Source organism: Coffea eugenioides, unplaced genomic scaffold (genome assembly GCF_003713205.1).
Source record: "Coffea eugenioides isolate CCC68of unplaced genomic scaffold, Ceug_1.0 ScVebR1_584;HRSCAF=1283, whole genome shotgun sequence".
Taxonomy (NCBI): Eukaryota; Viridiplantae; Streptophyta; class Magnoliopsida; order Gentianales; family Rubiaceae; genus Coffea; species Coffea eugenioides.
This window is the reverse complement of record NW_020864435.1, coordinates 12,451-25,256: the sequence shown is the minus strand read 5'-3', so window position 1 is coordinate 25,256 and position 12,806 is coordinate 12,451. Positions and strand designations below refer to the sequence as shown.

General features: G+C 41.5%; 1 protein-coding gene across 1 annotated transcript; it reads left to right on the top strand.

Moving 5' to 3' along the window:
* Positions 1–8,892: 8,892 nt before the first annotated feature.
* LOC113758590 lies at positions 8,893–11,865 on the top strand (the record flags this gene model as incomplete). Its single annotated transcript, XM_027301373.1, has 2 exons — positions 8,893–8,938; positions 11,480–11,865. Coding segments are annotated over exons 1-2 (432 nt in total), but the record flags the coding sequence as incomplete, so codon positions are not given.
* Between the last annotated feature and the right edge of the window lie 941 nt (positions 11,866–12,806).

The following is a 12,806-nucleotide window of genomic DNA, read 5'->3' as shown; positions in this document are numbered from 1 at the left end:
AATCTTCACGACCAAGCCCTCGCCGGCTCGATCCAATTGACTACCAAACGGGGTTGAGCTCAGTAATGCATTATGGCCGTTGGACATCGTCCAAACGACATCAATTCAGTTTCCATGAAATGGAATTCACTAACCAATATATCAAGTTCAGTAATGCAATAAGACGGTAACCAATCAGTGACAATATCAAAGGAGGTGAGGGCGGTCAAGTACACCCTCACCTTGATCAATTTCAATATCCAAGTAAGCCATTAAGGCATCACATAACATTTAACAAGCCACATAGTAATCCATCAAGTGAGTAGTATACTCACCAAGCAAGTAAGTGGTATTTCATGTACCACGATCACCAAGCCGTCGAGCACTACCTTCAAGCCCTAGAACATGGAACACATACAATGAGACTCGAGAACGAGTCACCAAACAATGCTAAACACAACCCCAATAGGGTTTCACATGCATAAGTAGGCATGATAGCAAACCAGAAATTAAAATATGGCCTCAACTTAAGCCTCGATAGAAAAACCGTGTTTGATCTTATAATGCGGTAATGGCGTCAAATTCACTACGGTTATCGGTTGGGGGTGTAAGACCCACCATTTCGAAGCTATGAAACAGGGCTACAACAATGTAGAAGGGCACTCAATCCAGTTCCTAGCTTAACTAGGTCAAAAGTGCAAAATACTAAACCAGAATTACCAAAACAGGTTTGCAAATCACCAAAAACTGTAATCAGTATATCTCAGTCCATACAAGTCCAATTGCCGAAATTCCAAAGGCATATGTTAGCTAAGACATCTAGCTACATTTCATCAGAAGACACCAACTCGAAAATCCAAACCAAAACCAGTCAAAATGGCCAATTACTAACGCAGTTTTCGCATTCTGTCCAAAGCAGAACAGCTACAGTAATTTCGTCATAACTCACTCCACACTAATCCAAATGCCCTGAAATTTTACAGGCATCTCCATCACATCAATACCTACAACTTTCATGTTTTGAGCAAAGTCAAATTCGGCCTCTAACCCTATGATCAAAAACCGGACAGAATTGGGGAATTAAGAACCCTAACTTTTCAATTTCACACCAAATCCAAAATTGATTGCATTTAACCACATTTCACATCCACTAGAGCCATTATAGTCCATTGCCAATCATCACAAACAACCACACCATCATAATCCAATTAAACCAGAAAAATCATCATAAAATGGAAAACTTCACCAAATCAATTCCAACCAAGATAAAACCAGAAATTTCAGCACTCTTATCACTAGTAAGCACAACATAAGCATCATTAGGTGTAGTAGGGTGTTTCAAGCTTCACTTACCAAGAACCAAGAGAGAGAGGGATGTTGAACACCTTAGTCCTTCAAACAAAGTTCACCAAACAACTAACTAGCACTAGAAGGAAAGTTTTTATGGAGTAGAACTAACTTAAGCACTTGATTTGGTGGATTTGGACTTGTTAGAAGCTTGAATGTTGAAGAGTTTTGTCTTCCTTGGAGCTTGAGAGGGCCGGCTATGGTGGAGAGAAAATGAGGGAATTTTAGTGAATTTTTGAAGATATTTACTAGTTGGGTCAAAAGTCAAAAATTTGTCAAAAGGTGAATAGTGTTTCCTAAGTCATAACCAATGAGAAAGTGACATGTGGCATCTCATTAAATGCCTTCCTATCTTTCTTTTCTCTCTCACATCAATCACTTCACACACACTACTTATTTCTTAACACCCGATAAATTTTTCACAGTATCCGAAACTTAACCTTATTGGCCGAATTTTTCCGAACTTTTCGCACTAGTGGGTCCCACGTCCAATATAGATTCTTAATTTTCTAAACATTCACCAATGCTAGAAAAATCATCTAAAAACTATAATTACTCATAAAATCCACTAAGAAAATATTTCTAAGCCAGCAAATGCAGAAAACATGCAATTAAGGGGAAAATAAACCCTAGGATAATATTTAGGGTTTTACGGGTTCTCACAAATTGTCTTATTTCGGATTCTTGTGCCTGAGTACGTCAGAGTTGAAACGGTGTTAAGTATGTGAGATTTGCATATTGGGAACATGAATAGGCTTTGTTTGGCTGGAATGAGTCCATGAGGTTATTGGATATCTAGTTTGCATGGTAAGTGACGTGAGGGATCGGACGGGGTTATTTTAATTGGGTCTGGGACTATATCGCCTTTACTCTTGATTTGCTTTGATACCGCTATGACATAACAGTGGTTTGAGTTTTGTGCATAGGATTATCTGTCTAATTTGGCATGTATTGGTGTATCTGATTAACCATTTTCTTGATACATGGTGTGTTATATGTGCATATGTCATTGGTGTAATTAGTGTGCTAGAATTTGATTACTTTTGTCACTTTACTGTGGTTATGCGTTGAATTACCTTGGGGAAAGGGGAAAAAGAAAAGAGAAAAAAAAATAAATATATAAATATATATATATGTAAGGAGTAAGCAGTCGTGGACGTGGTCGTGGCCGTGGAACTAAGCGAGGCCAAGAATCAAGAGAAGAAAAGGGAAACAATAACTGTACGAGGATCGAGAATGCCACTTGTACTTAGGAAGGTATTATGACTCATTGTTTTGCCCGACAGGCTAGTACCCGAGTTCCAGCACTTCCGTAAGATGACACATTGGATTGATCCGTATCAGAAAATTTCGGTTCTCCGAGATGAACTAGAGGTTCAAGGGAGGCTGACCGAGTACTGGGAAAGGCAATGGAAGCAAGAGTATTCGGAGAAACTTGAGCTCTTATACCAAAACATGGAGTTAAAGAGGAAATACGAAGAGATTTCCAAGGAGACTGTAGCAATGGCACAAGGTAATACTTCTATGGGGACGCCAGAGGAAGCTCAAAGGGCAGGAATTGTAAGGCCACAGGGGACGATCTTCTATGCCAAGAAAAGGGGCAAGAAAAGGGGTAAATTGCCAGAACAGGGTGAGCAAGGTAGGCCCTTGGCGAAGAAGGGTCGTGGAGCTAGGGGTGTGACAATTCTGGAGACACTTAAGGAGGATACGCCGGGAGGAAACTCAAGGGAAAAAGGACCACTGAGGGATATCTCACAAGGAGATCAGACCCCAATTCCTCTACCATATTGTGGCTATTGTAGAAAATCCAATCATTTTGAAGAGAATTGTTGGAAAAGAGGAGGGAGATGTCTGTGCTGTGGGAGCGCCGAGCATCGAATTGCTCATTGCCCGAGTAAAGCGCGTGAAAAGAAAGGAACCCAGCAACCAACCAAGACCGACCCTGGACCGTCAAGTGGAAAAGGGACTGGAATGAAGAATCTCGTTTCTTCTGACTCTGAAGACGAAGAAGGTACAGGCCATTGGTTACTTTAAATTTGAAAGGTAAAATTTCGAGGGCGAAATTCTTTTAAGGGGGAGAGAGTGTGAGAACCCGTAAATTGCATTTTCTAGGTTTTCGCATTTTTCATGGCTTGTTTTCTGCACTTTCTGTATCCGGAAAATTTTGTAGATAAATTTTATGAGCAATTATAGTTTTTAGATAATTTTTCTAGTATTGGAGAGTTTTTAGAAAATTAAGAATATATATTGGACGTGGGACCCACTAGTGCGAAAAGTTAGGAAAAATTCGGCCAATAAGGTTAAGTTTCGGATACTGTGTAAAATTTATCGGGTGTTAAGAGATAAGTAGAGAGAGATAAGTAAAAATATATTGTGGATATTGCACAAAATGCACCATTTTTCTCTCCTTGTGGCCGGTTCTCCTTGAGCAAAGAAGGAAGGAAATTCTTCAACTTTCAAGCTTCCATATGCTTCAATCTTCTACAAACAAAAGCCTAGATTAGATTCTACTCCATAAAAACCTTTCTTCTAGTGATAGTAAGTGTATTAGTGAAGTTTGTTTGAAGCTCTAAGGTGGCCAACATCTCTCTCTCTCTTGTTACTTGGTAAGTGATGCTAGAACACTCTACTACACCTAATGATGTTTATGTTATGCTTAGAAGTAGCTTGAGTGATGGAATATGTGATTTATTTCTTGATTTGAAGAGTTTTGGTGAAGTTTTCCATTTTATGATGAATTTTCTGGTTTTTTATGATTTTGATGTTGTGGACTAGTATGATGGTTGGTAATAAGGGGCTTTGGCTCTAGTAGGTGTGAATTGTGGTTAAATGCAATCAATTTTGGGTTTGGAATGAAATGTGAAAAGTTAGGGTTCATGAACCCCTAATCTGTCCGAAATTTTAGGTCATAGATAGAGGCCGAATTGGACTTTGCTCAAAACATGAAAGTTGTAGGTATTGATGAGTATAAAGTTCCTGCAAAATTTCAGGGCATTTGGATTAGTATAGAGTGAGTTATACCGTTTTTACGGTTGCTGTTTTTGGTGAACAGAATGTCCGAACTGCGATAGGAATTGTCTGTTTTGACTGGAATTGGTTTGGATTCTGTTGTTGGTGTCTTCTGATGAAATGTAGCTGGATATCTTAGCTTTCATGTGCCTTTGGAATCAATGCAATTGGACCTGTGTAGGCTGAGATAGACGTATTACAGTTTTGTGTGATTTGGGAACCTGCAATTGCGGTTCTGGCTGGGTTTTCTTCATTTTTGACCTAGTTGTGCTAGGATTTGGACTGAGAGGCCTTCTACATTGTTGTAGCCCTGTTTCATAGCTTCGAAATGGTGGGCCTTACACCCCCAACCGATAATTGTAGTGAGAGTTGTGCCATTACCGCATTATGACGTCAAAACCGATTTTCTTATCAAGGCCTACATTAAAGCCCTTTCTTAATTTCTGGTTGCCTATGATGCTTATTTATGCATATGAAACCCTATTAGGGTTAAGATTGGTATGGCTTTATGACTCGTTATCGAGTCTCCATGTTTTTGTTTGCATGTTTAGGGCTCGCTCTCATTCCGGTCTTTTCCTAGCTAACTTTTGTACTTGTACTACTTTGAGCCTAGTGAGCGGCTTTTGGGAAATGAGATGACTTTTGTGTGAAATGTTGGGACTGATTTGAGGAAATAATGAAGCCTTAATGGCTGGAAAAGTAAGAATTTTAGGGACGGTGCTGCCCGATTTTCTAGGCCGTTTGGTTCCTTTAAGTAGATTTGCCTTTTGATGGAAATGAAAGGCTTTTGGGTTGTTTGCGCCTAAGTCTTCATGTTACCTTTTTGTTTCCAAGAAAATCATGTTTACCACCCTTGCATTAGTAATTATTTTGGCGAGGCATACGACTAGTAGTCGAGCCTCATGTGCATTGTGTTTACCCGATTCTGGAAGTAAAACCTTCAATTGGTTTATTTTGATTATTTTAGGGTTTCTTGGCGATTAAGGCCAATCTGAAGTAAAAACTTTTGAAGTTGAGCCGGTGAGTGTACCACTCCCCTCCATTGCTATTTAACTTGATTTCTGCTCTGAAATCTGTTTATTTGTTCGAGACGAGGGTGTACTTTATCACACTCGTTCTCTAGTCTGTTCATATGCCAATTTACTATGCAAAATTTGAATCTGTTATCTGTGTCTGCATCTGTTCGGATTTCTTTGACCTATGAGCTCAATCCTGTGGTTAAGTTATTCAAGTCGGGCCGGCAAGGGCCTGGACGATTAGATAACGAACCACGGTAGTCTGTTTTGGGATCTTTGGGTATTGAGACCCTTGATTCCGGGTATACTCGAGTATTACCATTTTGTTCGTTTGAGGTGAGCGGGCCCGGTAAAGGGGTGTTTGGTGGACGGAATTCGGTGATAAGAGGGGTCTACGGACGCATTGGTTCTATATACGTTGACGGAGAGTCAACCGGTTTGGATCAAGTATTGCGCTGGAAATGTGGCTCCTGAGAGCCACCCGTATCCTTCTGATTTGAATCATTGGTTCCTTTGCTTTACATCTGACATGTGTATCTGATTTGTTAAATGTGAAATGCCATGATTTTAATGCTATCTGTTTGGTATCTCATTGAGCGCAAGCTCACCCCTTTCTGTTCCTTTTGTTTTCCTTACAGGAAAATAAACCCCTTTTGGTCTGGATTTGACAAATGGCTGCCAAATTGAGCTAGTTGAACATATCTTTTGTATAGCTCATGTATTAAAACCCTAAGTGTACTTTTGGGGCGTTTTCTCTTTTGATTTGGCAAATTTGAAAACTTTTGTATGTCATTTTGATTTGTAAACGCTAAAGTTCAGATGTGAATGTTTGTTGGCTATTTCGGTTGGGTTCTGACGGGTCGGTCACTATTCATGGCCGACTTCGGATTTCTGTTTTTTTTTTAAATGTTGGGTTATTTTACCATTTTGACTCGTTTACGCTCGTTCGTAAGTTCTGGATCGCTATAGATAGTTCTAGTCTGCATCGTGAGTCCTGGCGAGAGCTGGGCAGGCAGTCCGCTCACCCCTTTGGTTCGCCTTAGGGGAAAGTGGGGCTGTTACAGGTATACGAAATTCCACTACTTTTCTCTTACAATCAAGTTATGCATCGTACTTAGCTAGCCAGTCCATACCCAATATAACGTCGTACCCCTTAATAGCTAAAGTTATAAGATTCCCCAAAAGCTTCCTCTCTCCTACCCAAATTTCGTAATTTGTATACATCAAACCAGTAATCAAACGTTGGTCCCCCGTAGGAGTACTAACTTCTAAGTCATAAGGCAAGCTAACAGGGTTTATATCAATGCCGCACATAAAATTGGGGTTAACAAAGGAATGTGTAGCACCAGGGTCGATCAAAATCCTAGCTAGACGATGAAAAACAGGGATCGTACCTTCTACAACCCCAGAGGAATCAGGGACTTGTTGTTGCTCAAGGGAGTAAACCCGAGCTGGCACCTTTGGCTTTGTCCCTTCTACCTTGGACTGTCCCGAGTTGGCCTTCGACGACTGGGTGGTTACTCTAGCCTCCCGAGGTAACACCGGACAGTTAGCTATTTGATGCTCCGCACTCCCGCAGCGCAAGCATTTCCTTTCTTTCCTCCAACAGTTGTCCTCAGTGTGGTTTGGTTTCCCAAAAAATCCACAGGGTCCGCGGGCAACTGAGGCCGAACTTCCTTGTGAGACGCTTCTCTGCGGGCCCCGTCCATTGTGACCACCCCTCGGTGGAGTCCCTCGTCTCATCCCCGATTGCCTTCCTCCCCCGGCACCTCTTCCAAACTTGGGAGGGGTCCCTTTATCCCCTTGGGTCGAACTACTTGCAGAGAACCCCCATTTTTTCACCTGAAAGTTTTTTACTTGAAGCCTGGCATTTTCAACTCGCAAAGCTTTCTCCACGGCGTCACTAAAGATATTGATCTGGGCTACCGCCAGATCCTTTTGAATTTCCACATTGAGCCCTTGAATAAAACGCCGAACTCTCCTTTGCTCCGTTAGAATGAGTTCAGGGGCGAACTTAGATAAACGAGTAAACTGGCTCTCGTACTCAGCCACCGATTGCGTCCCCTGACGGAGTCTAATGAACTCGTCCTCCTTCTTTTCCTGGACTAGAGGGGGAAAGTATTTCACATTGAAGTCCCTCACAAAGTTTACCCATGTTCTTGGGGTTTGTTCCCGGTCCCACTTCATTCGTATCACGTTCCACCAAGAACGCGCGGCCCCTTCCAATTGGAAGACAGCGAAAGTAACCTGCCTCTCCTCTGAATAGTGTAGGGCGGCGAAAATATCTATCATTTTCTCTAACCATTTTTCGGCCACGTCCGGATCTGGCCCGCCCAAAAATTTTGGTGGAGAGAACTTCTGAAATCTCTCTAGGGCCCGATCTTCACTCTCTACTACATGGCCAGGGTTCCCAGGTTGCTGGATAGGAGGTTGGCCCTGCTGTTGCACTACGTGGGCTAACAAGTCGGTCATTTGCTGCATAGCAGTAGCTATTTGGGCATTAGGGTCAACCTTAGGTTCAGGATTTGGTTCAGTCGTGGTATCCCTAGTACCCTCGTCAGTTGTGGGTTGCCTAACCCCGCGCCCGCGGCCTCGTCCACTACGAGTGCCTTCCATTACTCTAATGTCACTCTAAAGTCGAGGTACAAAATAATATTAAAAGTGCATATAAATATAGTCACATAAGCATGATCGAAGAACCAAAAATAAACAACACGTAAGATATGTATACACATAGAACAGTTATACACAGAACACATAACTGTGACAAACAGTCATACATGAGCAGTCAAGCAAATATATACAAAAGTACTCCCGTGAAGCCAAAAGAGGGTCTGTCAAAATACACTGTACAACCTAGGCCCCAAAAGGTACAAAAGGTACAAAACAGCTAACCAAAAGCTTCTCCTAGGTATCCCTCACACGGGATCAAAACAAGGCTCAAAACCCTAATCTAGTCCTCGACGGAGCCAACCGACTCCCCCCCAGAGCTAGAGCTAGGGGCGCCTCCCTGACCTGGAGCTCCGCCACCTGGAACTCCCCCTGGCGCATTAGCGCCAATCACTCCCTGGATGAGTGCCCCACACTCATCGATAATAGCGCCGGACCGGTCTCTCACCTCCCGGACTACCCTAGTGAGGCGGTCGTTAACCACCTGCAACTGCTCTCTCAGAGCGTTCGTCCTCTCCTGCTCCATGGCCACGTCCCCCTGGAGCTCCCCAATCCTATCGGCCTGCATCCGCGTGATGCCCCTAAGTCTAAGGGTCTCAGTGCGCTCCCTGGCGGCGGCACATCTAAGCCTCCGTCGCTCAGCAAGCACTGCCACAACCACGTGGTCCGCGTAAGAGTAAAACTGGCAACGCCTACAGCGGCGGGTCCGGCTAGCGGTATACCACAGCCGGATCGGACCTCCTGGCCTCTCCTGGAAGTCGATAACCCGTGGGCGCCTCTGAGGTGGCTCGTCTCCGCCCGCTCCACTAGTGCCAGCCATAACCTACAAAGATAACAAAGGTTTATAGCTTAGACAATATATTCACACTTAATGGCGTCTAAAAGCAATCCCAAAAGTTCGAAGGACCAGGTTTTAGGTTCGCCCAGGGTAATTCTAACCTAGGCTCTGATACCACCTGTGACAGCCCCACCTTCCCCTAAGGCGTACCAAAGGGGTTAGCGGACTGCCTGCCCAGCTCTCGCCAGGACTACTAAAACGGTAAAACATTAATTCAAGTCGTTCGGGAAACTACTAACGCGCTTAACCCAACCATCAATCAAGAAACGGAAAACAAAAGTTAAAACGTAAAGTGAATAGTGACTGCCACGTCACAATCAGCCAGAACCCAATCAAATGCAAATAACTGCTTACAATCCCGGAAAGGAATATATATACAAGCCAAGTAGAATACATGGAACATGAATACCCACACACTGTTACCAACCACATTTGTATGATTACAAGCCAAAAGGAAACATGTAAATCCAAGTACAATCAAGTTGCCAACTATTGAGGAGCTATACAAAATCTCTCAACTAGCTCTACTCAACTCATCTTCAAACTCAAAAGTCCAAAAGGTAAATCCCTGTAAGGAAAACAAAATTCACGGAGTGAGCTTTCGCCCAATGAGGTACCATCACCAAAATATACCAGGATCACATAAACACAAGAATATTCAGTCCAAATATGCACGTCAAGTAAGTAAAATCAACAACACCCAAGTGTAGGGAATAAAAGGATACGAATGGCTCTCAAGAGCCCTTTTCCTCTTTTGCCATTCTTGATCTCATCTCATTGACTCTCCGTCAATGTATACCAGGTAATCATGACCGTAGACTCCTCTTTACTCCAATTATCCGTCCACCTCACTTTTCCCTTACCGGGCCCGAACACCAAACAGTACAGAATTGGTATTACTCGAGTATACCGGAATCAAGGGTCTCATACCCAAAGATTCCCAAATACAGTCCCCATGGCTTGTCAAATGTCCCCGACCAAGTCCTTACTGGCTCGAGTCCATTGACTTCCAATGAGGTAGAGCTCAGAGTGAACAGTAAAGTTGGTATCCAAGCGATACCAAATCCAGTACAGTCAATAATATTCAAGTAATATCATAAACAGTCAAGTAAGCTTAGTATAATAACCAGTCAAGGAGGCTAGAGAGTACGAGAGTGGTAAAGTACACCCTCGCCTCACCTAGCTCAAACAATCATCACAACTAGTCCAAACCACAGAATTCAAGTACAAGAAAGCCACGGAATAACAAACATGTGAGTAGTACACTCACCAAGTTCAACAAAGAAATTTCACAAGTTTTCGCCCGACGTGAGCCTCGGATCACCGGCACGCCCTATAACAATCAAGAAAGTACAATGAAAACGCAAACACAAGTCGAATACCTTTTTCTAGGAACTATTAAGGCAAGACCCAAATATAGCTTGGAAATGAAAAATACATAACATTTAGGGTTAAAAGTAGAAACAAACCCAAAAACCGTTCATTTCTAGCCAATCTCAACCCAACTCACAAGAATCTAATACCCTAGACACTCGGACAGCATTTCCCCTAAAATTTCAGCTTTTCCAACCTGCAAGACAACCAAAAAAAACTATCCAACACAACCACAAGCACCCAAACAAGTCATAAGCCATTCAATATACTTCAGTAGGGTCACAATACCCTTCAATTATAGCCAATTAGAAGTTCAACAATCAACAATAGAAAACCCCCAATTTGAAACCCTAAATCTGAAATTTTCCGCACAAGCGGAAATTTTCCGCAATTAACCACAATTAACGCACAAGAGAGCTATATAATGCCATTTAGAACCATCAATTCCAGCTCAATCATATCATCATAGGAAAACAGAAAAATTCCAGAAAAAATCAGAAAATTAGGAAACTTCACTCCAATCCACCAAATCTTCCGAAAAATCGCGTAAATAGCTACTATAAGGCACCAATTGGCCAAAATTAAAACCAAAAGATGAGTTCCAAGCAAGATACCTTAGTTCTTCAAGAAAGGTTGTAGCTTGTGAGGTTTTCTTCCAAACCAACACCACTAAGTTCTTCAAACACTCTTAGGAAGATGATTTTATGGACTAATTTGGAAATTAATCGGTTAGTTTTCAAGATTTGGCAAGGATTTGTAGATGAAAGGTTGAAGAATTTTTTTCTCCTTTGCTTGCTAGAGGTTCGGCCAAGAGATGGTGAAGAATGAAGATGATTGAGTCAAATTTGGACTTTAAGGAAAGTAAAAAAAGTTTAGTCAAAAGTTAGGCAAGCTTGGTCCAACCAAAATTGGACACTTGGCACTTTGTCTTGCTAGAGTTATCTTCTTGTCCCTCATGGCTAATCCATCTAGGCAACCTCCAATTATCTCCTAATACCTAGTAACAAAATTTCTTTACGCAAAAATTTAACCTAATCGGCCGAATTTCTCTCACTTAATGCACTAGCGGGTCCCACGACCAAAAGACGTTCCAAATTTCTCATGAACTACCTTATACTAGAAAAATGATTTAAAAGCTATATTTACTGATAAAATGTTGATAAAAGTAATATAATAAAGAAAATAAAAAAAACGGGTGCACAGGAATAAAATAATAAATAATTTTTTTTTCCCTGGGTTCTCACAGATTTAGTGTTTGCCTTTTATAAAGAGTCTGGAGAGCAAGATGTTCTCTCATCAGAGGCATTGGCATTGCTGGAGGGTCTTCGTTATTGTCAGGACAACAATCTCTCGGGAGTCATAGCGGAAATGGATTCTAGTACTTTAGTGAATCTCGTGTCCTCTAAGATGACATCTTGCTGGCCATTATGTAACACTATTAGGCATATTCAGTTCTTGGTGGCAAATTTACGGGTGTCTTTGGTTCACACGTTCAAAGAAGCAAATGCGGTTGCTGACGCTTTGGCCTCCTCGGACCTACGAGCGGATGTCCGCTTCTTGAGTGAAATAGCTCTCCCTTCTAAAGTTCGGGCACTTTTGCAGTTAGATAGGTTGTCAACTCCGTACGTGAGAGTATGTACGGTCTCAGGGTAGGTTAGTCACACGGTCTGTGTAATTTCTCTTTTCTTTGCGAATAAAGATCATATTCTTAAAAAAATAAAAATAAAAAATAATTCGCACAGATTATTAATAAAAATAAAAAAAGGGGTCTTTAAGCTTTCATTGTTGAAGATCATTGGCATGATAGCCGCTAATCTTGCCTTACAAGTCCCAATTTGGCCTTTTTATTTGTTCATTAGGTCGGTATTGGACCACTCCCAGTGACCAAAGGAGACAGAAATTTATTGGCTTGGAAAACTTTACTAGTTTGCTGCCCTTGCTTGGACCCAAAAAGACATTAATTATATTGAAGAAGAAGAAGAAGCAGCTTTTTCATAGAGGACATGGAAAAAGAAATGTAACAGAAAGCGAAAAAAACCCATACAGAGCTGAAGATCACTTCGTTTTCTCTTCTTTATTAGTTTCTCATACAGAAAAGAAAAACAAAAGCAAAATTGAACACACACACACACAATCTCTCCGGCAAAATGATGTCCACGTTGTTTTAATATACGTTGTTTAGTATTTCCAATAAGATATAATTTTTGTTAGATAAATACAGTTGCTGACAAAAAATTTTAATTTGGGAAAGAACTTTTGCTCTTTTTTTTAGATTCATCCCGAACTAAAAATCTTTGCATGTACAAAAAATAAAGAAGAAAAAATAAAATACCCAGTAAGAGTTTTATTTCACCCCAAAATAACTTTTAATGTCATAGAAGAAATAGCTTTAAGGGCATTGGAGATGCTTGCCTTGTTGGAGGGCGTTGCTGGGCAACTAGACCTACTCGGGGGGCAAGAAATCGAATGGCTTAAACAAAGGTAGAAATTTACAAGATAAAAGACTAAACGAGAATAGTGTAAGCCACAAACATCACTGTCATAATGTTACATTGACTGACAACTTCTCCTCT